This window comes from Megalobrama amblycephala, linkage group LG2 (assembly GCF_018812025.1).
Source record: "Megalobrama amblycephala isolate DHTTF-2021 linkage group LG2, ASM1881202v1, whole genome shotgun sequence".
NCBI classification, from domain to species: Eukaryota; Metazoa; Chordata; class Actinopteri; order Cypriniformes; family Xenocyprididae; genus Megalobrama; species Megalobrama amblycephala.
In genome coordinates this window covers 10,920,404-10,947,588 of record NC_063045.1, presented here as the reverse complement: position 1 = coordinate 10,947,588, position 27,185 = coordinate 10,920,404, and the positions used below count along the sequence as shown (strand labels likewise).

General features: G+C 37.1%; 2 protein-coding genes across 6 annotated transcripts; one reads left to right on the top strand and one right to left on the bottom strand.

Annotated features, from left to right (window-relative positions):
* The first annotated feature begins 374 nt into the window (after positions 1-374).
* LOC125263545 (oocyte zinc finger protein XlCOF6-like) lies at positions 375-7,786 on the top strand. 5 transcript variants are annotated; one of them, XM_048182566.1, is made up of 4 exons: positions 411-476; positions 567-684; positions 1,372-1,542; positions 5,114-7,786. In XM_048182566.1, the coding sequence occupies exons 3-4, from the start codon at positions 1,488-1,490 to the stop codon at positions 7,150-7,152; spliced, it is 2,094 nt and encodes a 697-aa protein (XP_048038523.1). In that variant the 5' UTR covers positions 411-476; positions 567-684; positions 1,372-1,487; the 3' UTR covers positions 7,153-7,786. The 5 variants fall into 5 exon arrangements, with proteins under 5 accessions (XP_048038522.1, XP_048038525.1, XP_048038523.1 ...); XM_048182565.1 differs by lacking the exon at positions 567-684 and having other exon boundaries at positions 375-476; XM_048182568.1 differs by lacking the exon at positions 567-684 and having other exon boundaries at positions 376-476; positions 1,375-1,542.
* Positions 7,787-15,492: 7,706 nt separating this feature from the next.
* Positions 15,493-26,720, bottom strand: strip1 (striatin interacting protein 1). The gene is given in 22 exon segments (XM_048182557.1): positions 15,493-16,140; positions 16,265-16,424; positions 16,426-16,470; positions 16,571-16,675; positions 16,755-16,821; positions 16,993-17,093; positions 17,392-17,518; positions 20,115-20,212; positions 20,300-20,374; positions 20,458-20,529; positions 21,512-21,575; positions 21,651-21,716; positions 21,800-22,020; positions 22,097-22,279; positions 22,811-22,938; positions 23,059-23,165; positions 24,179-24,247; positions 24,323-24,443; positions 24,535-24,669; positions 24,819-24,893; positions 24,998-25,067; positions 26,531-26,720. Coding segments are annotated over 22 exon segments (2,445 nt in total). The 5' UTR covers positions 26,636-26,720; the 3' UTR covers positions 15,493-15,889.
* Positions 26,721-27,185: the final 465 nt, after the last annotated feature.

The following is a 27,185-nucleotide window of genomic DNA, read 5'->3' as shown; positions in this document are numbered from 1 at the left end:
TATTTTGGTCCTAAGTTTCTCTGTTTCTTTTTGAATTGTTTTACAAGTTTGTCACTATAACTGACGTAATGGTCTTTTTTATGGATTGTGATACTGGTTTATTGGAAATGGATAATATAATTAAACTTCAGGGAAATATCATATACATAAAGCAAAATGTATATCGACTGTACCAAATGGTAGACTATTTTCCACTGATTTGAAGATTTTTTATGACTCTCTAACATCAATAGGCTACAGAACAATTGAAAAGCTGTTAAGACATCTAAACTGTTGAAAAGTATACTTAATGTAATAGAAACATGATTGATTTGTGATATAAGATACAGCATTTTGATTTAATCGTTTTATATATTCAAATGTCTTTGTATTCCCCTACTGATTCAATAAAAAAAAGTTGATTTTGCCTCGACGTGATGACGTCATCGACGCCAGCCCGCTCGCGCGTTTTCTGAGGTGATTTGAACAGCAGAGCAGTGAGTTTCGTGTTTACTATAAAATACACTTTATAGTTTAAAAAAAAAACATTTTCAGAGGGTCATTTCTGTGTTGTCCATCGGACACAGTGCTATTTCGTTTTCGTTTCTGGTGTTTGCTGGCTGAACAGGCTGTATAGAAGACAGTCAAGCCAAGGAATCGAGCATGTGAGGAACGTAAAATCAAAGACTGACTAACGTTACTTGGGTAAAATCCACCATGCCAAACATTTTAAATGGGTTTTATCGATGCTAATACAAAATCGCAACAAGTAAATAAATGTAGAAGCAATATAAGTATTTTCTGAATACATTATTAATCTCAAATTGTAAGTAATAAACGATACTATTATAGAAAAGTTTTATATTTCCTGACTCAAAATTATGTCTTTCTAACACAAACATTTCGAATAAAGTCAGATCTGTGCTGATGATCCTGTAGATTGTTTCAGAAGTGTGGCTATTAACAGAGCTGCTGAAATGCCTCTATCAATAGTTCTTGTTTTCACCTCATTCATTATGCTGATGTCTTCAATCACCTGTAAACTGCCACTTAAAGCTCACTTTATTGGTGTCATCAGGCAAAAACAAACTACACCATTACCACTTTTGAAATCTACACAATATAGGTTATAAATCTTCTGTTTTATTTTTTATACATTTTTATATTTAAAAATGAAATCTTTTAATTGTGCTATTTATTTATACTTATTTTTTGTCCATTTGTTCATATGGCAAGAGTAGTTTATATTAGATAAACCCACACACAAAACAGAAATACACAGAATGTGAATTTGTAACTATCTATTCCTCTATGAAAATGTAAACACAAAACACTGAATGATTAAATGTGTGCAATAATGAAAACAGTTGAGTAACTGATTATTTTTTATAGCAGATCTGCTGTTCCTACAACAGAACTTGAAGCTCCTCCCACAGCAGCTCACCAATATATGCTGGAAGATTCCCATCAGTCTACAAGTGAAGAAGACAGAGCTGAACAGTGAGAACATGAGTGATCCAGAGTCCTGCAGAATGGATCATGAAGATACTGAAGAACAAAGAGGTTGGTGTTTATTCTTGATTCCTCATTAATGATTAATGAATAATAAATTCATAAATCTTGTAGTTAAAAAGGCCACAAGAACTGTGGAATAACATAGTTTAAGTATCTAATAATATACAGCACACTTTCTATGAACTGGAGCCTGAAACTGAAATCTTTTCTCATCAACTGGTAAATGAAAGAAGTTCAGATATTATCTGAGCAGTTTTATTTACTTTTTTAACACCTGGTTTAGAATTGTTTTCAACTGTTACTTAAATTTTGAAGGTCATAAATTAAGGAAAACCTGATTTATAGTTAACTTCAATAGTTTTATTGTTAACTCTTTCCTTGCCAGTGTGTTTGAAAAAATTTGCTAGCCACCGCCAGCATTTTTGATCATTTTCACAAAATTTTCATGGCCCCCAGAATATTTTGTTGTAGGCTATAAATATCTGAACATGCAATATGTCAAAAGAAAGAACAGAACCTCTACTTTTAAACAACAAAAAATGTTTTACTCTGTCTTCATAAATACTTTTTATCAACACTTGAATGTGGGTAAGTTTCATAAAAAAAAAAGAGCTATATTTAGAGCAGGGGCGGAGCTACGGGTGGGCCTGGGCCCACCCAGATTGACAGCTTGCCCACCCAGTCAGATCCAGGGAAATATATATGATATGGGCGTCGGAACCATTGTAACCATTGTACCTTTTAAGACCAATATATTGGACCCACTCACTTTTACCGTCTCTAATTCAGCATTTGTCTAATTCCCCCCAGGTGATGCTACTCCACAAACCACCAACAGAACATAAAAAATATCAAAAATAAAGATAGTTTTTAAAACATCGCCAAGTAAAACGCGTTTATAAAGAAATGTCTCTTTACGACCACAACAAACGGGACACTTTTCAGACGCGCATTCCGACTTCGCCTCAGTGCCAGGCACAAGTCAAACGAGCGCGGAAAAGGTATCTTCAGCTGAACAACAGTGAACTGCGGTTAGATGAGATGTTGTCAGGCTATGTCAGTAAAACTCCAATCAGCCGTTAGGCTATAGCCTACTGTGCTCGAGGCTCAAATGCGGCGGCGCGCGCTGCATATTACTTTAATTATAGCTTAACTAAAGCGCAAAAGAAGCTACGGGCATGCACCGTCATTATTCTGTTGTAAATGAAGTCATGAAATTACCAAACGTGATTAAAGCTGCCTCAAAACTGTGCATGTATGTATTTATCGACATGGTTTTAAAGCTATTGTTATCCAATTTGTTGGCCTTAAAACGTCTTAAAATGTATATATGTACACCAAGGAAATCAAAATTTTTGCATTTTATCTATCTATCTATCTATCTATCTATCTATCTATCTATCTATCTATCTATCTATATATAAATTGCATTAAAAAAAATTGGAGGGAGGACCCACCCACATTGTTTTTGCTTCCGACGCCCATGGATCGCCTCTTATTTAACACAGACATACGAATTTCTTATCGAATGGAGATGTTTCTTTCTTTTAGGTAGCCTACAATTATTCGCGGTGTTCATTTTTGAGACGTTTCAGAAAGATTCTCGCATAAACAGCTGAAAGCGCACCCTGTTTTTTATTTATTTTATTTTACAAACGTACAAGGTTTTGTTGTTATTGTGAGCGTACACAAATAAAAGTAGACCATTTGTAGTCTTGACGAAAGACTTGTTGTTTCTGTCATGAGGAAAAAATCCATCAGAACGCGCCGGCGCGTTCGTCGGCCAGAGGGATAAAAATAGCCAATTTAGTTTCATATTTATATTTAAATATTAGGCTATAGAGCCTATATTATTTGTTAAATTTCACCTATGTTGATTATGAAAAGTGAATAGCATGACGGATACGCATGCAGCTGGTCAGACATGAGTTTCACCACTTCATTAAGTTTTGTTTTATAGTAAGCCTTTCTTTAAAGTGAATTTCGTTTTGTAGAAATTGTATCTTAATTTCAATCACTGTTTCATCAACCAATTTCCTATATTTAATAAATAGGAAGAAAACCAAAAACGTCGGGTGGAATGGATTGAAGTGCGTAACAAACGAACATGTTTCTGCGGCCTTTGAATAAGGCTGAAGCAATATTCTGTTTTTAATGAATTTCTTAAATAAATAAATATAAATTCATTCGATGAATCTGAACGTATGTTTACATGAACGCTAAATAAAGTGATCGGGTTAATGTGTGCGCGTTTGTCACAAGTTTCAAATCAGTATTGATTTTTTTTTTTTTTTTTTTTTTTTTTAATGGAAAGCTGACTTTTTTGTTATTTTTATTTATCCATATAGCTGCCTGTTACCATGCCGGGTTATTTCCAAATATGTGATTATTATTATTATTATTATTAGGTTATTTTTTTTAATCGGTTGGTGCTGTTGGTTCAGGTTGTAACTGCAGTTTTGTCTTGTTCTTATCTCGTAGATTTACTTGAATTGATATTGTCACGTAATATTATATTAAATAACGTAATTTGAACTTGCCATACCTTGACTTTTTGTAAATTGACGCCACTTAGGGACGGTCCATCATTTTTTTCCCCTCCCAAATTAAGCCAGTTGAAAAACATGGGATGATGCGAATTATTCTGGCCCACCCACACTTTTAGAGGCCCACCCACCATCCACTTTCTGCCTCCGCCACTGATTTAGAGCAAAAAGCTGAGAAAATCTAGTTTTTGTCAAAAAACACATCTGGATCATAATCAGAACAACAATCAAAACATAGATGGAGTAGATCGAGTCCATCATTTGATTTATATGCTGTTTAATATTGATGATCACATTATTTTACATATGCATATGATTACATATGAGATTACATATGAGATTTCTGTGTCATCTTTGCCTGTGTTTTGATCTGGAGATTCAGTACTCAGAACAGAAGATGTTATAGCGCCCCCTACCATTATAACACCGTAAACACGGAAAGATGGAAAATTACATCAATGATGGGAAAGCGTTTTCTCACAATTATGGAAAATTCTTTCAGTGGCAGGAAAAGAGTTAACTTCAATTTGCCTTAAATTATAGAAGTTATTCAGGAGTCATTTTTAAACTTTTGGGAACATAGTTGATGAATGCAGTCAAAACAACAGTTTGTGTAAAAGCTAAGAGATTCAATGTGTCAATGCTAATAACTGGGAATTTTTTTTTTTTTTATGAACTGAATTAAATACCTGAGAGATTGTGCCAGAAACACTGAATTTGTGCCTGTATTGAAAAAAATCAACAACTGGGAGATCAATGTGCCCAATTCATGGAAAGTTCCAGGGACATATAATTAATATATATTATATATATATATATATATATATATATATATATATATATATATATATATATATATATATATATATATATATATATATATATATATATATATATATAATTTATTGTAAAATTGTATTACAGTTGTTCTTCTGGTGTTACATTAGTGTTCACTATGTCATTTCCCTTTAATTTTTTAATGATATACAGAAGACTCCTTCATGACACTACATAGGACAAGTGGTTTGCAGAATAGATGAATAAAAATATAACTTTATTTAATTTTTTTTCAGACTTAATGGAACAGAATGAGGAGAGTGAAAAACAGAGCAAAGGAGATGGGAATCATCATGTTAAAACTGTAGAAAAATCATTGAGGAGGGCCAAAAATTCTTTCCCTCAGTTTGGAAACAAATTCAGACACAAAAAAAGTACTAAACTTCACCTGACCGTTCATAGTAGAGAGAAGCCACACACGTGTGATCAGTGTGGGAAGAGTTGCAGACTAAAAAGCAATCTTAGGACACACATGAAAATCCACACTGGAGAGAGGCCGTACAAATGTGATCAGTGTGGAAAGAGTTACATACAAGAAGGAAACCTTAAGAATCACTTAAAAATCCACACAGGAGAGAAGCCTTTTACATGTGATCAATGTGGGAAGAGTTTCGCACAAAAAGGAACCCTGAAGAGACACATGATAATCCACACTGGAGAGAGGCCGTACACATGTGATCAATGTGGGATGAGTTTTGCACACAAATCAGTCCTCAATGGACATATGAAAATGCACACTGGAGAAAAGCCGCACACATGTGATAAGTGTGGTAAAAGATTTGCACAAAAATGTAACCTGAAGAAACACATGATAATCCACACAGGAGAGAAACCGCACATCTGTGATCAATGTGGGAAGAGTTTCACTCAAAAACAAACCCTCAAAGAACACATTAGGATCCACACCGGAGAGAAACCATACCCATGTGATCAGTGTGGGAGGAGTTATGGACATAAAGAACACCTTAAGATACACATGAAAACCCACACTGGAGAGAAGCCGTACACATGTGATCAGTGCTGGAAGAGTTTTGCACAAAAAGGACACCTCAAGGGACACATGAGGATCCACACTGGAGAGAAGCCGTACACATGTGATCAATGTGGGAAGAGTTTTGCACAAAAAGGACAAGTTAAGTCACACATGAAAATCCACACTGGAGAGAAGCCGTACACATGTGATCAGTGCGGGAAGAGTTTCACACATGCAAACAGTTTTAAATTACATCTGCATTCTCACTCGGGAGAAAAAACACAATTTTACTGTGATCAGTGTGGGAAAACTTATTGTTCTGCATCATCCCTAAGGGTCCACCTGAAAGTTCATTCAAAAGAAAAGCCTCACATGTGTTCTTTGTGTGGAAAGAGTTTTAGTCTACTGAGTGGCTTAAAAATACACCAGAAAAGACACAGTCGAGTAAAGAATCATATGTGCTTTGATTGTGGGAAGACCTTTGTTATTTATGCTGAATTGAAATGGCACCGGAGAACTCACACTGGAGAAAATCCTTACAAGTGTTCACACTGTGACAAGAGATTTTATCAGCCAGGATCTCTTAAAGCTCATGAGAGGATCCACACTGGAGAGAAGCCGCACACATGTGATCAGTGTGGGAAGAGTTTCACACAAAAAAGTACCCTCAAAGTTCACATGAAAATCCACACTGGAGAGAAGCCGTACACATGTGATCACTGTGGGAAGAGTTTTGCACAAAAAGCAGGCCTTACGGAACACATGAAAATCCACACTGGAGAGAGGCCGTACACATGTGATCAATGCAGGAAGAGTTTTATACAAAAATCATCCCTCAATGAACACATGAAAATCCACTCTGGAATGAAGCCGCACACATGTGATCAATGTGGGAAGAGTTTCACACAAAAATCAGCCCTCAATGAACACATGAAAATCCACTCTGGAGTGAAGCCGCACACATGTGATCAATGTGGGAAGAGTTTTACACATGCAAACACTCTTAAATTACACCTGCGTTTTCATTCTGGAGAAAGACCATATAACTGTGACCAGTGCGGGAAAGCTTGTTTTACAACATCAAACCTAAAGGTCCACATGAAAGTTCACACAAAGGAGAAGCCTTACACGTGTTCTTTGTGTGGAAAGAGTTTTAGTCAGCTGGGAGGTTTAAAAGTACATCAGCAAAGACACAATGGTGTGAAGAATCATATGTGCTTTGATTGTGGGAAGACCTTTGTTACAGATGCTGCACTGAAAGTACACCAGAAAATTCACACTGAACAAAAAGCTTCCAAGTAATCACACTACGACAAGAGATTTGATCAGTCAAGACCTCTGAAAACACATGAGAGGATCCACACTGGAGAGAAGCCACACACATGTGATCAGTGTGGGAAGAGCTTCACATAAAAAGGATACCTTAAGATTCACTGGAAAATCCACAGTAGAGACAGACCACATGATGTACTCATGTAAGCACTCTTAAGTTACATCTGCATTCTCACTGTGAACAAAATCCATTTAACTGTGATCCAAATAGAAAAGATTTTTTGGGTATTATCCCTGAAGAACCATGTGAAAACGTTTGTACAAAGGTGAAGCCTTGTTTTTTTTCTCTGATCTTCCTGTGTGAAACTGTGAATGTTTACATGTCTTTAGTTCTCATAGGTGCTATCCCAAATAAACCATTTGGGATACTGCTATCTTTAGTATTATCTATTATCTTTAAGATTATCTACTAGGTTTGTTGGAGCTTGCAGTTGGGGTAATTTCCAGTATTGCCTATAGATGCTTTTATTGAGTGGTCATTTCTGAGGCTGTGTGTAAGGTTAACATCTGAATGCCTATAACATACAGTGCGTCAATGCCTTAGCTGGACTTTATGAATGCAGTGTCAAACAGCACATTCTCAATAAAGAATCTTTGCTTCTGAGTTTCCTACAGTCTTTTAACTAAAATTGCATGAGAAAACCTTATAGTTATACACACTGTGAAAAGCAGTGGTGGTCTAGACCATAGAAACTCAACTCAAATTAATGTATCGAGTTGATTTTGAGAAGTAGGCTAATCTTGTATTGTGGTTTGATGAGCACTGATAACGTAACACGTTTCTGACATCTATGCTAGGGCTACACATTTAGGACAAATTATAATTGTCGCTTAATTCCCTTGATATTGTAATTTTTGATTTACATCATAATACTTTTTCTGTGAGTGGCTACTGCATGTCATATGTCAATTTCACATATCCAAACGGGTGCGTTTCCCAAAAGCATCGTTGGTGAACCATGGTCGTAAGTCCCATTGAACTCTATTGGTAACGACGGAACTTGCGACCATAGTAAGCTTTGGGAAATGCACTCCAGGCCAATACAAGATGTTGTAACTGTTTAAAAGCAACAGAAATGCCAATGATAATCACACAAAGAAGAGTTCTGACATTCAGTTATTCACTTTACCAGAGGTGGAAAGTCCAGGGGTCAGAAAGTAAAAGTCCTGCCATATTTTATTCCACCCACTGAAGCATTAATGAGATAAATAAGTGATAAATTGAGTGATGATTGAGCATTATTGAAGACACCTGATGATAACAAGCAGAATCACTGAAGGAGAAAAATCTAATTTTTTAGGTTACCATCATCAAGGTCAGAGTTTGTTTTAGTTGAGCTCTTGACCCTTGACTTTTTAATACTAGATTTTCTTTGGACAGTTTTAACTGTATTATTGTAAAAGACTGTGTGCGTCTGCGGCTGATTATGGATTGCTCGTCAACTGAGTCTTCCTCGGTCAGAAGGAATAGGCAAATCCAATGTTGCAGTTTGAAAGTTTATTGAGAAAGATGTGTGTGTTTGTGTGTGTTTATGTGTGGTTATCTGAAACAAAAATACAATAAAATACATATTAGTAAACATGTAAGCTATGGTTACATACAGATGCATAAAGAAATGACCCGCAGTACAACCAAAATCCACTAGAGGGAGCTCTAACACTATAAATGAACTTGCATGAATGCCATAAATCTCCAAATGGTGAAAAGTGCCAAAACAGGCGAACTATACATTAAATATAATATTTGCAGTTGTTTGCAAGGCAATAACTAAAGCATATACAGTAAATGACTACTTTAGGAGCACTTATGGAATGCCGTAGCAGCATCAGCAGTATAGCAGTAGGGAATAACACAATTATAACAACTTCGCCACAACTCCGCAATAAATAAATAAATAAATAACTCTGCAATAAACGCGTCTTTCATGCAAAGCCGTACTTACATCTTAAGAACGCACACAGCACTTCTACACACAAGACTAGCGTAGGATTAACAAAGGATGGCAATTCTCTTCACCGTGAATACTGCTTTCATAGCCCTGGACCACACGAAAGTGAAAGCGCCTAGCACAACCGCGAGCTGGCAGAACTACAAATGAACACATGCATCATGGGTAACGTAGTCTATGTCAGGGCACGGACTTTTAACAATTATAGCCAACCAGACAAGCAAAGTTCAAAGATGGTCAGGTGGATTTGGTTATGTTTTCACATAATCATTATTTGATCTGAATAACTGAACTCATTTAGAGCCCAATGTCTGAGTTAGATTTACATTACTGATTACAGCAGCACTGTGATTCTACAGCAGAAGATCAGCTTTTACAATACAATTTTTTTTTTAAAGTTCTGATTTAACCCTCTACTGCACGCATTATGATAAATCTATAAAAAAAAAATATTTGACTCTTTTTCTTTTCTTAGAATGACTTAACTTAAAGTGCTGTAAAAAAAATTTTGGAAAAAAATATTATTTTAAGGTACTTTATGATATGTTGCCATATGGCACCAACGTACAATAGTGGAAATAACAGAATAAGTTTAAGTGTATATAGTTAATATTTTTCCTCAGAAATGTTGTTTGTATTGAATCAATTGGTGCTATTATAAGCTTTAGCAGTAATTATAAATAATACCTTATACTTATTTTCCAACATCTTGTGCTTTTCCATTCTCTTTTGCTGAATAATGCTTTATATTCTTTAAATTTCATTACATTTTTCATGAATATTATTTAAATTGCAAATGTAGATGTTGCAAATCTAATACTGTTCATCATGTATCATAAAACATTGACATAAAACCAAAAACATTGCAGTTCATGAAAATTCAACATTACGCAATCTTATGAGAGGAAGGTTATGAACATGAACCCCCATAATCCTTGAAACTTCACCTTTTTTCTGTATGAAACTTCAAAAAGCATTTTTTTTTTCAGAGGTGAGACACACGTACACAACACATTTGGTGCACTTCACCCTTACAATACAATTACAGCCACTTGCACCTGCCTTTTTGAGACACCATGGTAGGCCAGTGGTTGGTCTGGGCCAGTATACTGGCTGTGATGGCAGATCTCTGATGTTGATTTAATCCAAAATACAAATGCCATGGCAGTCCTTAACATACGACTAATCAACATTATATCACTAGCATTAATGTTTTTATTGTTATAGCTTAACAGACTGCAGCTAACTTTTTCTAGCTATCTAACCTATTATAATAATCTCATTCCATTATTGTGCAGTGTTGCCATATGGCAACACAGACATTTTCTCGATTTACCAAAAACTAATTTCATAAAAACTTTTTTGAGTGGTGAATATGTCATCATACCTTACCTGAGATGATGTTAACATTTTTTTTTTGTGAATGTGACATGGGCGGGTCCTTGTTTGTTACTGACGTTTTAATTTGCTTTCAGCAACTACCGACAAGAGACAGCAGTCTGTCAGATATAGCATCACAGAAAAAAAATTGCATGTCATGTGACTTAACCAAAGCACATCATTGGCTAAACTAAGGTCTTCTCCTACCAACAAAAAAAACTAGAAAGTTCTCTTAAAGAGACAGTGGCAAGGAAATGAACACAAAGAGTATGTTGCCATATGGCAACACTATGCGGTAGAGGATTTAAAAAAAAGTTTCATTTAGAGACACAGACATCAAGAATCAGCCTGTGAATCCCAACAGTGGTGAGAATAATAAAGCATGTTGCAATGCATTCTGGGTGCCACCAATCAAAATTCATCCATGGCTCCCATCATGCATTGCTGCATGAATAAATTATGAGCTGAATTGTCTTAGTAATTTCCTTTATTCTCACTATTTAAATTTTGCTGTTTTTATGTGACTTTTTAGTAGCTTGTTTTCTAATGTTCAGAGTTGATCTGTTGATCAGAATATGTTGCTTGTCATCGTTGTTGAGATTCACAGGCTGATTCTTGATGTCTGTGTGTGCCTAAAAGACAGATTTTTTTTGTTGATAAGGACAACTTTTAAAAAAAAAAATCTTTTGTATTGTAAAAGCTGATCTTCCGCTGTAGAATCACAGTGCTGCTGTAATCAATAATGTAAATCTAACTCATTGAGCTCTAAAAATGAGTTTAGTGATTCAGATCAAATAATGATTATATGAAAACATTTTGCATGTCCGGTTGGTTTTAATGCAGTTAAAACTGCCCCAACAAAATCTAATGTTAATAAGTCGAAGGTCAAGAGCTCAACTAAAGCAAACCCTAATCTCTGTGATGGTAACTTAAAAATTGTGATTTTCTCCTTTGGTGATTCTGCTTGTTATCAGGTGTCTTCAATAATGGTCAATCATCACTCAATTAATCACGTATTTATCTGATTAATGCTTCAGTGGGTGGAATAAAAATATGGCAGGACTTTCTGACCCCTGGACTTTCCACCTCTGCACTTTACTCACCATAGACAGTAGGGGTGGGAGAAAAAAATCGATGCATCGCGATTTTTCAGAATCGATTCTGGGCTTAGTTTTTATTCACATACGAGATGACGCCGAGTGTTCTTAAGAAACACCCGTATTCTGCTTGCTTCCAATTCCTCACACACATACACCACTCGAGCCTTCTGTAAAATAATCTTTCATTCAGTTCGGAAAGGTTGGAGCGAATTACAGCGACATTCGCGGGCTTCACTGCACAGGATGATCTGAGAGACGTGCACTTTGTTTGATGTTGCTGTGCGCGGTCTCGCCTATCGGTATTTTCCATGCTCTACGAAGGCATCATTTATGTCGTTTGGAATGCAATGGACTTATTTAAAATATGAAACTCACTTACAGAAGGCTGCGCTCTGGCTGTTGGGACAGTGTATGTATTCGCAAGAGCAACGAAAGCTGAAATTAAATCAGATGTTTAACTGTTGATGGTTTTTTAAAATTGTGAAATAGCTTGAATCACTGATATTATTTGAATATTTTAATTGTGTTGTCTCATTAAACATTTAATCGACAAACCCTGTTTTATTACAACATAAAATCATACTATATTGTGATTAATTTAAAAAGCTACATGACAAAGATATGAGCAATCAGTGTGTGAATCTCAACAACGGTGAGAACAAAATATTCAATCAGATCAACTCTGGACATCACAAAAAGTTACTAAAAGAAAACACAACAAAATGAAAAGCAAATAGTTAGAATTAAAGAAAGTAATAGGACAATTCAGCTGCATAATTTATTCATGCTGTGATGCATGCTGGGAGTTTTGTTGTTCCCAGCATGCATTGCGGCATGCTTTTACTAGATAAGTGAACATTGAACATGTAAGCCAGAGGTCTCTAGGAATTGAGTTGAAATCCAAGGGGCAGGGTTAGCCCTAAACCTACCCGACTCCGCCCCCAGGCTCTAAACCTACCCATCTCCACCCCCTGGTTCTAGATCCAACTCCTCCCACTTTCCATATACCTTAACCTACCTGACTCCGCCCCCTGGATCTCGAGTGTTCTGCAGTGAGGGTCTACTGATTGAGTTTGAGAACACTGACATAAGCAGTACACACAGCAAAATATAAGGCACCATACCTTTTATATTTTGCACATTTTAACATTATACATGTTTTATATATTTAGTTAAAAACAGCACACCTGCATATACTAAACCACTCACAAAGCCAATCATAATCCTTCAACATTTTTAACAAATAACATATGTTTGTGTACTTCAGCCTAGACACATGCTCTGCTCTCCAGCACAATGGTAACCCCAAAAACTCAGATTAAACCATTTTAAATTCCAAAATAATAGAATATTAAACACTAACAGATTTCCCCCTATAATAATATTGAGCAAAATACATGAAACAACACTTCCATATATTTTTGCTACGTCAGAGGGTCTATGGTTGGAAAGATGCTCCAGGTTGACTGCCAGCAGTGGTCAACCTGAAGTTTTAACTGCACACCCACTGAAGCCAAGCAGTTTCTGCCTCAAAATGACTTGATTTCGTTCATGAGGGTTATATTTCAGATTTATTGCTCATTCAGTCCATTTTACCTGTTGAAATACCTTTTCAACTGTTCAAATACCAGTTTAACACATTTATTTGTATTAATAATACATTATATTTTCAGGAACAGCTTATTTGATGTAAGTTGATGATTTGATCTTGATGCAAAGTAAATATTATAATGTGTTAATCAAAACAGTTTTGTATTAAACATACTGGAGACGAGCTTTAACTTTTTAGTTTTGTCGACTATATTCAGAGTGCAGCAGTTCTCAGCTCAACACACTTGCACATACTGCTACAGCGGTTCTCGAGTCAACAACTGGTTGCAGACAACTTAGCACATGTTATTCACACATCTCTGGATTGTGACGGAAACCAGACCTAAAGGAAACACTTTCTGGCTCAGCTGAGACTCGAACCAGGAACCTTCTTGCTGTGATGAGACAGCATTTCCCACAGAGCCACTTGTGCTGCCCTTAGAAATAAAACAGATACTTGTAGAATAACTATTACAGTGGGTACGGAAGGTATTCAGACCCCCTTAAATTTTTCACTCTTTGTTATATTGCAGCCATTTGCTAAAATCATTTGTTCATTTTTTTCCTCATTAATGTACACACAGCACCCCATATTGGCAGAAAAACACAGAATTGTTGACATTTTTGCAGATTTATTAAAAAAGAAAAACTGAAATATCACATGGTCCTAAGTATTCAGAGCCTTTGCTGTGACACTCATATATTTAACTCAGGTGCTGTCCATTTCTTCTGATCATCCTTGAGATGGTTCTACACCTTCATTTGAGTCCAGCTGTGTTTGATTATACTGATTGGACTTGATTAGGAAAGCCACACACCTGTCTATATAAGACCTTACAGCTCACAGTGCATGTCAGAGCAAATGAGAATCATGAGGTCAAAGGAACTGCCTGAAGAGCTCAGAGACAGAATTGTGGCAAGGCACAGATCTGGCCAAGGTTATAAAAAAATTTCTGCTGCACTTAAGGTTCCTAAGAGCACAGTGGCCTCCATAATCCTTAAATGGAAGACGTTTGGGATGACCAGAACCCTTCCTAGTGCTGGCCGTCCGGCCAAACTGAGCTATCGGGGGAGAAGAGCCTTGGTGAGAGAGATAAAGAAGAACCCAAAGATCACTGTGGCTGAGCTCCAGAGATGCAGTCAGGAGATGGGAGAAAGTTGTAGAAAGTCAACCATCACTGCAGCCCTCCACCAGTCGGGGCTTTATGGCAAAGTGGCCCGACGGAAGCCTCTCCTCAGTGCAAGACACATGAAAGCCCGCATGAAGGACTCCAAGATGGTGAGAAATAAGATTCTCTGGTCTGATGAGACCAAGATAGAACTTTTTGGCCTTAATTCTAAGCGGTATGTGTGGAGAAAACCAGGCACTGCTCATCACCTGTCCAATACAGTCCCAACAGTGAAGCATGGTGGTGGCAGCATCATGCTGTGGGGGTGTTTTTCAGCTGCAGGGACAGGACGACTGGTTGCAATCGTGGGAAAGATGAATGCGGCCAAGTACAGGGATATCCTGGACGAAAACCTTCTCCAGAGTGCTCAGGACCTCAGTCTGGGCTGAAGGTTTACCTTCCAACAAGACAATGACCCTAAGCACACAGCTAAAATAACGAAGGAGTGGCTTCACAACAACTCCGTGACTGTTCTTGAATGGCCCAGCCAGAGCCCTGACTTAAACCCAATTGAGCATCTCTGGAGAGATCCCCAAATCCAGGTGTGAAAAACTTGTTGCATCTTTCCCAAAAAGACTCATGGCTGTATTAGATCAAAAGGGTGCTTCTACTAAATACTGAGCAAAGGGTCTGAATACTTAGGACCATGTGATATTTCAGCTTTTCTTTTTTAACAAATCTGCAAAAATGTCAACAATTCTGTGTTTTTCTGTCAATATGTGGTGCTGTGTGTACATTAATGAGGAAAAAAAAAAAGAACTTAAATGATTTTAGCAAATGGCTGCAATATAACAAAGAGTGAAAAATTGACGGGGGTCTGAATGCTTTCTGTACCCACTGTATAATAAAGCTAAAGCATGAGGAAAGGAAACGAGGATGCACAAATGATAAAATGAGAAGCACCCCTGAGGAAGCTTCCTGAGGAGTCATGAGCAAGAATAGTTTTTCATATTTTCAGTTTAAAAATATAATACGCGTTTATAACTATATTTTTTTAAGTTACCTTGGCAGTAAAAAAACTGACTAAAACTGCCACGAGGGTATTTCAGTGTTTGGGAGTGAAGGTAATTTTTCTGACTTAGAAACTTGGACTTTAAACCCAAATGACAAAACCAACAATGGTTCACAGAGAAGATTGTTGTATTGCATTAAGTATTGTATACAAAGCCATACAATGAAAAACACATCAAAACACTCCAGGATAAATACAGTCTTTCACAATAAGATCAGATTTAATACTCAGGATATAAAGAATCAATAAATCAAAAAGCAGCAAAAACAAACATAAAAATGACCTCTTGGCACCTCTGGCTAACAAAGTTCCCTTTCTAAGAGTAAAAACAAAACAAAAAAGCAGGTTTACTACAGGCGAGCCGTTATATTACACAAACAGACACACAGGAAATGGTCCCTGTTGTTGAACTCTATGAAGCGTAGTGTTGTTAGAAGAGTTTTACTCTGGTAATGGTCATTTTCACAACTGCTGAAGTGAAGAGGTGCTGAAACGCATTACAGGTGTTCACTGCAGGAGCTCTTCCCAGGAAATGGGTTTCGAAAAGACTTCACGCTCCAGCCAGAGGTCATAGTTCATTTGGAAGTCTTCTGGAAGGTCGATCCGCTGTCCAAGCACACTTTGAAGGCAGTTGTCTACCGGGAGGAATTCCGGGTTGCTCTGGTTCTTGTCGTAGCGTCGGCTGTTGAACCGTTCGATGTTGGCACGTAGGGCGCATTCTTCTGCCTGAAAGTCCCAGGGGCGAGCGTCCAGGTCTGCTGTCGGAGAAACAGAGAGCACGTTTAATTCTGACACCCAGGTGGTTACTAAAATTTCAGGTTTAATTAATGACACATCAAAATGTTTAGTGAAGATCCCAGTCCAGTTTCTTCATCTACTCACCGTTTCCATAGGCCCAGTCATCGTTGAGGCGATGGCGCACCTTCTGGTATATCGCCGACATGGTTTTCATGTTGCTCTTCCTCCATTGCCTCCCCAGATACTTTGTCTGGACTTTGAGCAGCTTGAGCACATAGAGCTGCATCATGGCCTGCTTAACCTTTCAGCGCCCTCTTCAGGATGGGAGCCGATTTGAAAACCACCAACATCTAGAAATAAACAACATTTGAGATGACCACTAATGGATGGCTCTCTCCAGGTACTTTAGATGTTCTTGGGTTTGCATGCTTGGTTTGTGTAGCGTCTTACCATGGTCCTGGAGTGCTTCCATTTGGTGAGTTTATTGAGGATGCGCAACAGATTAATACAGGAGAACAAGTTCCTCCAGCAGAACTGATTATTATCACCAGCTTCCTGTAATCAAAACGCATCAAACAGCTCAAAGACTAACTCGTATGAGCATCAGACACATTCCAGTGTGTATTTTTCTCACCAGACTCTCAGCGGTGAGCTCCGGAAGCTCGTGAACGACACAGTGCGGGAAATCCAGAGCCGAGATACTACCAAAGAGATATGACAGATGTCACTTCCAATAACACATCACATGAAAAATTAACACTGGCTAAACCAAGTGCAAAGAAGTAATGCAATCTTCATGCTCTGGGTTATTTTGACCCATTAACAGATATTTTGTGAGTCTGAAATGAATAAAGGATGACTTGAAGTTTCACCTGTTTTTAGCAGTGATGTAGGACATGATGTTCTGATTGAAGAACTTCAGGATCAGCGGGATGCAGTTGGCAAACACCAGATGCTGCGCCATGTACTCAAACTGCAGAAGAAAACTTGCATCAACATACTCACACAATAAAAGGTTTTGCTTACAGTTGTTTTACTATAATTATGAAGCCCATTTAGTCAAAAATATCCTCATTATTACTATGGTGCAAGCTGTCAAAAAGGGAGTCGGACGTCACTATTTACAAATGCCTCAAATTACATTTTGTACAATATAATAATAATAATAATTTTAAATGGTTTGTGTGAATTCGATGTAGGGTTATGGTTAGGGTAGAACAAACATCTAGAAAAGGCTCCTCACAAACAGCTTCAGAAACGTGTTTATGTACCTGATAGACGTGGTTGAGTTTGAAGTGTTTCAGTAGCAGCAGCAGTATGGCTGAAATGGCTTTGACGATGATTTCTTTATGGCGATTCACATCTACGCCCAACTTCATACTCTGAAGAACCGTAGTGCTAGAAAGAGATACCAGACAGGCCATTGTCTATAGCTAATAACAAAGTTGTTTGAAGCACAGCTTACACAAAAGTCACTTTCAAACCAAGCAACTTTATTTGCGTGGATTCCTGTTGGAACAAATTCCCAACGGTAAATGTGATCACACCTTTAGTAAAGACAAGTCTATGGAAAGTGGTAAAAATACAATTACACAGCTTAGTGACATTTTAGTTTTTGCACTCGTGTCAAACTCACAATCAAAATCAATAGAGGGTATGCAAGTGACGTCATCGTCGACCGTTACGACTGCGGTCACGTCCACTGAGAGGCAAAAGACTGAGCGGCAGCATTTGTTTTCAGCGTGAATGTCGCGAAAAACACACAAAACACATCCAAAACGGGAAAGAGCTTTGTGATTGACTGTACAAATAGCTTTGACACAAAACCTGAGGCATATATTAAAAAAAAAAAAATCAGAAAGCAACGGGGAAAAAAGCAAATGGATCACTGCAATTCACAGAAACATCTGAACTCCAGGCAGAGAAACATGGATTTGCAGTTATCATTTTGTGTCAAAATGTTGGATTTTGAGGTAAAATCATACCGTATATATTGTATTGTTATATATTATGTTGACAACTCATCAATTAAATATTTTTCGATCTTATATTCTGCATAATTGTGTGTTTTTAAATAAACAACACTGACAAAAACTATACTATAAAACTATATATATGTTTTAGGGCTGGACAATATGACGATATAACATTGATATAAGTGATTACGCGGATTTAAACCTACCTATACTGTAGTTACATAAAATATTCACAGGCAGATTTGCTTTATATATTTCCCCACCGTCGAAATCAGGCACATATAAATGTCATGAAACACGACTCCTGGCTGCATGTCGATATCCATGGATTAGTTTTATTTGACAAGTTGTAAGGAACACATTCAATTCCAACCTTTAGTGTAATTCGTTAGTTTTACTCGCGTTTTCGCAGTTTCCTCTACTAAATCCAGTCACGCAGCAGGTTCTTTTGCCACTCAGTCCAGCTGAGGGAGCGCGTTTTCGGCGGGAAAGTGACGTCGACGAATACCCTCTATATGTATAATGTAAAATATGTAAAATGTATATTTAAAATATATTTAAAATTAAAATAGAGCATGTATTAAACTGCCTAAGTCACGTGAACCACTGAAATTTTGAAACGTTTTGAAACACTTATGATGTAACAAAGCCTCGTTTATGAAAATCACATGATTTTGGCAGTTTGATACACGCTCCGAACCACTGATTCGAAACAAAAGATTCGTAAGGCTTCAAAGCTTCATGAAGCAGTGTTCTGAAATCGCCCCTCACTAGATATCATTGAATAAAGTTATTTAGTTTTTTTTGACACACAAAAAGTATTCTTATGGCTTCATAACATTAAGGTTGAACCACTGTAGTCGCATGAACTGTTTTAAAAATGTCTTTAGTAGCTTTCTGGGCATCTGAAAGAGTTAATTATATTCCTTGTATTGCAGGCCACACTGAGTTTGGATCAAAAATATCTTAATTTGTGTTCTGAAGATGAACAAAGGTCTTACGGGCGTGGAACAACATAAGGGTTAGTAATTAATGACAGAATTCTCATTTTTGGGTGAACTAACCCTTTAAAGTCTATGAAAAGTGATAAAAAAAAATACAATTCCACAGCTTAGTGACATTTTAGTTTCTACCCTCGCGTGAAACTCCCAATCAAAAACTAAAATCTGTATCGGTCGATAAAAGCAATTATTATTTAATATCGGCCAATTGTTTAAGAATGATTGATCAGGGCAGATTATAGCATGTCAATCAAAAGGGGGCGGAAAAAACATGTTTTTGAGACTGCAACTCATACGGCGTGTGAAGAAAATCTCTCGTGTTGAATCTAGGGCAATTTAACATTACAATAACAGGATTAAGAGTTAAAAAAAATTGTGACATAAATCTCTAATATTATAGTAACCTCTAATAAGAGGATTCTCTTTATAGATTCTAATATAGTTAACTCTAATAAGAGGTTTCCCTATACAGTCTGCAGCATTATTTGGGAGAGTTGAAAAATGTAGTATCAGTATCATCAACTAATAAAATGACAAAACCACAACAAAATTACTAAAACATTAAAATGTAAACTGAACATATAAAAATAAAAAAAGATTTAATATATTAATAAAAGCTACAACAGTATCTCAATGATACTAAAATAGCCCTGATTTTAGGTACACGCACATTTGACCAATCACAATCAATTATTCCAGAGCGCATTCCATGAATATTTATTACCCAGGAGATATTTTTACAGCATCGGATGACATGAGCTCACTGTTGCCATGGCAACCAAGTTGAGCGGCGCTGAGGGGAGTTTGTGTTTGGATATGACTCACCGATTCAGCTTCAAACACACACACACAGACACAGACACAGACTCAAGTTGATAAGAGAATCACTTTGATTCAGTGAGTCAGTTGTATGTCTCATTCACATCAATAGCTTACAATCGCCACTGAAGAATCATTCAGTTTCATTCACACAAAGCACAACCACATCTGCAACTGTTCAGTTTAACAGTGTCTTACGGCATTTCCTCAGGCAGCACGTCTGCCAGGATGTTGATGGAGTCGGTCTTGGCTTTGGATGTGGGAGCAGCAGCCAACAGGATCTTGAGCAGTGCGATCTGAACACACACACACAAAACAAGGTCTGTCAGAATGAGTTCAGTTCAAATGCAGTGCGTCTGGTGTGTGATCTGACAGTCTCTCACCATATACTGTGGTAAACTGGGTAAAATACCCTGGTACAAGAGCTCTGTGGCACACAACTCCAGCTCTTCCTCACCCTGAACACACAAACACACACAGAGGGTGTATTAACTCATCATCAGATGGCATTTTGCAGCTCTAACAGTGTATGGACACTCACGCCAGACAGAGGGGTCTTCTGATACTCCTCTTCTTTAGCGATCTGGACCTCAGCGATGGACACATACTTGTGCTGAAACAAACACAAACTAAATGTTACAATGTACACAAATGCATCTCATTAGAACAATGAGACACAAGAGCAAGCGTTACAGTGATTTTACTATAGTTAGAATGTGTAAAATCAATAAACAACAGCTTGTTAAAATGGTTTACTGATTTTGTAACAACAGTAATATTATGAAATAAAGTAATTATATGATGAAATATGGTACACGCACATTAATAGTTACATTAATACATTAATATGTTACATTAATAATATTAATTATTAATCACAATAAACAATTCTTACACCAAATAATATTATTTGTTCATTTTAATTTTTATTAGTTAAAATTGTAAGACTGATTTATGACCAATACAAATTTTCGCTTTATTTTATTTTTACAAAATACAAACGGTTACGAATATTTTATTAATTAAATTGAATTAATAATTTTGTTTATAATACTGATAACAACAATACTACAACTTATAAAAATATTCAAATTTCCTTCCACCAAGGAATATTATTCATTAGTCTTACAATTTTAACTAATAATGGACATTTGATTTATGACCAAAATAATGTTTTTTGGATTTTTAACAAGAATAACTTTCAGTAAAAAAAAAAAAAAAAAAAAATCATATAGTTGTAAATATTTTATTATTAATTTAATTTTAACAAATATTTTATGGAGGACTAAAAATGCCTCTTAAAAATAAAATGAAAGAATCAAATGATCAATCTGTTCATTAAAAAGTAAAATGAAAAAGTAAATTTTGAATAAAACACAATGACAAATAAGACTTTTTTTTTTTTTTTAAAAAAATAACAGACAAAATTTAAATTGGTCAGACTGATAATTGGGCTTGCCTAATTCAATCAGAATTAACATAAAACTATTCATTTCATAATCACACTTTGTCAACAAAGTAATAGTGTGTGAAGAAAGGGTGGGGTTATGTTAATAAGTCATAGGTGATGTGGTGGTAGGGGCGTGGCTAAGTACCTGTTTGAGAGTTTTGATGCTTTCGTGTATGGGTCTGGGCAAACCGACCACTGTATCCGTGTCACTGCAACACAAACACAAACATGCATCACTGAGGCTCACAGGAAACGAGCAACTGAGTAGCATACAACAGACTCACCTTCCCAGCGTGTAACCAATGAATTTACTCCTGCTGGACTCCAGGAAGTTCTCAATATCCTTTTCCCTGTTAAAATGATCACAGATACCAACTTATATTTGAGAAAACCATCAAAAAACCATATCAAACGGATGAAGTCGAGTTTCTACCTGACTTTCGGAGCCCACGGCAGACCCTTGGGAAAACAGACCCTCTCAGAGGGGGGGTGCGGGATGGGCGGCGGCATGACCTCATCGCGCTCCAGCGGGAAAGGCTCCGCCTCTAGAGAATTGTCATTGTCGTCGTTTTCCTCTTCGTCCTCACGGGAGTCATCGGCTTTATATGGGTCCTTCTCGTTAAACGCGTCCAGATTGTCTTGCTTTATAAGAGCCTGAAGAAACAGGGTTTATTTTATCATTTTATTTTCCACTCCACAGGTTTCTGTCAAATATCTACACGTCAGTGACCTTGTGTTCTCTCCGGGCACGTCTCTGTTGTTGCTCAATCAGGTCAGAGGCGGACGCCGGCGGGGACGCAGCTCTCATGCTCCGCACCACACGGATACTGTCCTCCGGCAGCGGCGGGAGACCCAATGCCACCCGTTTACTGACCTTACAGCACTGCAGCTGCTCAAACCCTCCCAGAGTGAACTGGGATACGACAGAAAACACACAGACCAGAAACCATAAACACTAGGGCTGTTTAATTCTGAAACTCCAATTCCTGGTTCTGGAATCAATTCCAAAAAATAGATTTCTCACTGTTGTTTTCCAATCATTTAAAGATTTTTTTTTTTTTTTTTTTAAATGTTCACCTCATGTCACTGAGACAACATAAGAAGGCTTACCTAATATTCATTGAACATTATCAGCATCTATCATCTCTTAATGTCAATGGCAGTAGTCGTTTTTTCAGATTAAAAAAAAAAAAAAAACAAACCATCCAAAAGTAGTGGTTCACAGAAATGCATTAGACTTTGCATCACTATTAGTGAGTGACAGAGAGGTGAATTAATTAGCTTTATTGAACTGAAAAAGGCTGTTAAAGAGGAACAGATTCCCTTTGATAGAATCGATTCCATCCTTCATGTCTCAGAATTCTTTTTGGAATTGATTCCCAGCTTTAATGAACACAATCTGTCTAAATCCAAAAATTCAAGTTAAGAGCTCTGTCAATCTAACCAGGATGGTCTTCCAGAGCAGCAGCAGGACTTTCTTCATGGGGAAATGGGGCGCGTGGCCACTGCAGAACTTGGTCACCATCCCGAACAGCATGACGGAGACAGGCTCATGGTTATAAAGAGGAGAACCTGCCAGGAAGCATTACAGGGAGATTCACCACATTTCTAATTTTCCACACTCAATACGCATCTTCAAATAAACCATAATTTTTCAGATAATCTTCCTCTCTAACTGAAACACACACTGACCTAGTTCAGATTTGAAGGTTTCTCTAATGGTTCTCCACTCTGGACTGTCTGTGGCTTCTTCACGCTGGATGGTCTCCACCATCAGATACATGATGTTCAGCAACACCCTGAAAACAGAAGAATGCACAGGGTTATGGAGGACTAGGAGTGCATCTTAAAGGGATAGTTCACCCAAAAATGAAAATTATCCCATGATTTACTCACCCTCAAGCCATCCTGGGTGTATCTTCTTTCAGACAAACACAATCAGAGATACATTTAAAAATATCTATAGTCCTCCAAGGTTTATAATGGTAAGCAAAGGCAAAAAAAAATGCATCCATCCATAATCAAAGTAATCCATATGGCTCCAGGGGGTTTTTGTAAGATAAATATCCATATTTAAAACTTTATAAATTCAAATATCTAGCTGACGGGGGTTACTCATTTTAGACTTCTAATTCGTGATCGGTGTTTTGCTTTGCTCTATCCTCTGCACTTCCACTTTCGTCATTACAATCAAGGATATTTTTAAATATATCTCTGATTGTGTTTGTCTAAAAGAAGATAGTCATATACACCTAGAATGGCTTGAGGGTGAGTAAATCATGGGATAATTTTCATTTTTGGGTGAACTAACCCTTTAAACAGCTAGTGGTTGAAATAGGTACTGCAGTCCAAATTCAAAAAATTGGAGAGATTTGTTTCCCCGCCTTCTCAGACTTGATGCTCATGTGGGTTGCCAGATTGAGGACACGCAACAGGAATGAGCGCAATTGACAATGGAAAGTGATATGCCTTGTGCTACAAGTTGATCAGTTAATGCATATGTTTGCAGCGTTTTTATTGCTGAGGCGATCTCTGACCCAGTTTGTTTCCTTTCTTCCATGGCTGTGTTTTCTGCTATCTGGCAACCCGGTGTGTCAAAATACTATTGGGTAAATTTGCATAGTGTGGGATCACCCAGACCAAAACAAAAACAGACATTCCAACACATAACACACATTTTTACAGTGCCACATGGTGGTGGGAAAAAATGAGATACGGGGAAAAATATTTTTTATGTTCTCTCGCAAATGTCACACGGAAAGTGCGTGGACGGCCGGAGTCTACTAAATGCATGTAACGTGTGGCGTTGTACCTGAGGTCAGTGCTGTCAGCCAGTGAGATGGCGGGTTTCCTGACCGCACTGCTGCACGCAGCACTGTTACTGAGAGACATTTAACAGAGTTATTTAAGTTTTCACATGTGTAATATGATTGTTTGTATGTGCTGTTCATCTCACTCGATCTCCATGTTGAGCAGCTCCACTAGCGCAGTGAACGCTCCCACATCCAGCAGCAGGAAGACGTTATACCTCATCCAGTGCTGCACCTCCATTTCTGAAGAACACTCACCAAATGTACCTTAAAAAACAAAAAACACGCAGTCAATCCAAGTCAGAGCTTATTAACACAAGACTCAATCAAATGAATGCATATATAATGGATAGTTTACCTTGAGCCATGTACAAGATGGCTCTGGCAACTTTTAATCGGCGTTCTCGGCCGATCACGTCCAGTCCGTCCAGCAGACGCATGGCATGAGCTCTGTGCTGAACCGAATCCAGTTCGGTCCATTTCTGATCGGGCACTGCAAAAGCACATGAACATGCTGTTTTGTGACATACTGATCAGGCAAAAATTCACATCTTAGATGCACAAAAACACCATTTCAATAATAAAAATGAGTTTGTATGACTATGAAACAATCAAGTGAAAAATAACTAGATCAGTACTTACTATGAGTGTGGAAATCTTCTTCGAAACACTTTCTGTTGAGTAGAAACTCTGGTCCCTCTGTATAACTGTACAACTCTACAAACAGCAAGGAAAACAATGCGTTATTTTAGTCTGCAGTTGTTTACTGAAGGCTGATATTAGTACAGAAGAAATGAACAAACCAACTGAATCACTCTCACCTGACAGTTCGACTGTCCATTTATCTGAATCTGAATATTCAAACTCCAAATCGGGAGCATCTGATAATCCCTGAGACACAAACACTCAGAATGAGCTGACAATTCAGTCATTGATAACGGCACAACATTTAAAGACAGACAGAATAGACTGCATTTACATTACATGGTTCAATGACCCAATTTCCGATTTTTTCCTCCCATGTGGCACAGATCGGATATGACCCACAAACGTGTAAGCAGGAAAAAAGCACATTGATTCAGATATTCTCAGATTGCTTTCAGGCCTATAAATCTGATATGAATCAGATACAGGACAGATCTGATATTCCCGTCAATGCAAGTTGTACGTCATTGAAAACGTGACAGTGGCTAATGACATCAACTCAGGTAGACACCAAATGTAATCACAGGACTCTTTTCAGTGCCGCAATAGAGAACAAAGGCTCAAACCACTTAAGAGTCCAATGTTTTGCTGACCTTTAAAGATGGTGCGGAAATTGCGCAGTTTTTACTCCCTTTTCGGCCTAAGCTTTTCCAGATCAGTATGTCTACCTTGGGTTGTTTAGATATCGGATGTAGATCTCGGATTTATTTAAAAGTACACTTAGAAAAAGTGTACTTTTAAATAAATCTTTAAATTTCACATTATTGCAAAGTACATTTTAAATGATTGTTTTAATAATCTTTTGTTGTGCTTTAAAGTAAACTTATTTTGATGTATTGACTAACAGTGTTATCTGATATTGCCTTCAAAGTCATTATATTTTAAATGCACTACATTGCAGCTTCCTCATTAGAAATGTATAATTTCTAATATATTTAAATAAATGACATACAAGTTTAATTAGAAATGACATTTAAGCATATTTTAGTGTACCATAAATGCTTGTCAGTGCATTCAGCAGTGAACTTTTACCATATTTCAAAGACAACAGAATTATGACATTATATAAAGAAGTCTTATTTAAGCATGCTGAAAAACACAATCTTACTATAATACATTTCCATCGAATTGCAAATAACACGCAAAGTGTCCGAAAACATTACATTTATTCCGGACTCAGGTCTATGTTCATTTAAAGTATATTATTTCCGTAACAAGTGCTTTGTCTTTTTCACAAGAGCAGATATTCATCAGACATCGATCATAACTGATCAGGATCAACACGAAGACAGATGAACTTCACAATGAATCATTATTAATGGACGATGTTAATTACATTAATCAATCAATCTCTTTAATGTGTTGTTTGTTCATTAACGAATAATAAGAGCGGTTTCATCATGAATATTCAAAAATAACTGCATAATTAATGAGTTAATAACTAAACGTAGTTTATGAATAATCCAATTCTAATATTTGATTAATAATGCTATTTTCATCATTATGAACTGTTGTTTATTCAATCAGCGTTTTTTAATCACTTTATACATTTTATCCTCTGAATTACTGATGATTATTGCTAGCATTGCTGTCAAAACAAACATTAAACTGCGACCAAACGGATTTAAACAGCGTCGTTTGACTCTTACCTCAGAGTCTTTCCTCTGATTTCTGGTGAACTCGCCTCGCATTTTATTCGGCAACATTTGATTTTGTTTCTGTTTGTTGTTAGCACTTAAACCGACACCGTCCATCTTCACCGCACTTCCTGCTGCCGCTCACCTCTCGCGCTACTTGCACACATCTCGCGATGTTACAGCCTGTGGCGTTAGCTGCCACTGTGGTGATGTAATGTTTCAGACAGACTGAGTTACAGACTGAGATTTTAGTAATTACCTTGATTTAACATAATTATAGTTAGTTAAACATGTTTTATTCACGCAGATACTTTTCATAATATTTCAGGTTGCAGGACATTCCTTCAATGTAAAACATTTGATGTGCGAATTTAAATAAATTCCGTTTGTTTTAGTTTGTCACATACAGCTGAGATGAATAGGCTACTGACAGGACAACTGACACACGGTAAATAATACGCAATGAATATAACCCTAAACTCAGAAATTAAGTATGAATATAGTGTACATTGCAAATTGTAGCAGGAAGGCTATTAAAGATAATTATGAAGAGTTTGTATGATGAGACATTAATATTTTACCCGTCAAGAGTTCATTTTTATGTTCAACCAGACTGTAAAAAAGTTACAGTTACATTACCTATATAGGCCTACATTTATATGCTTCA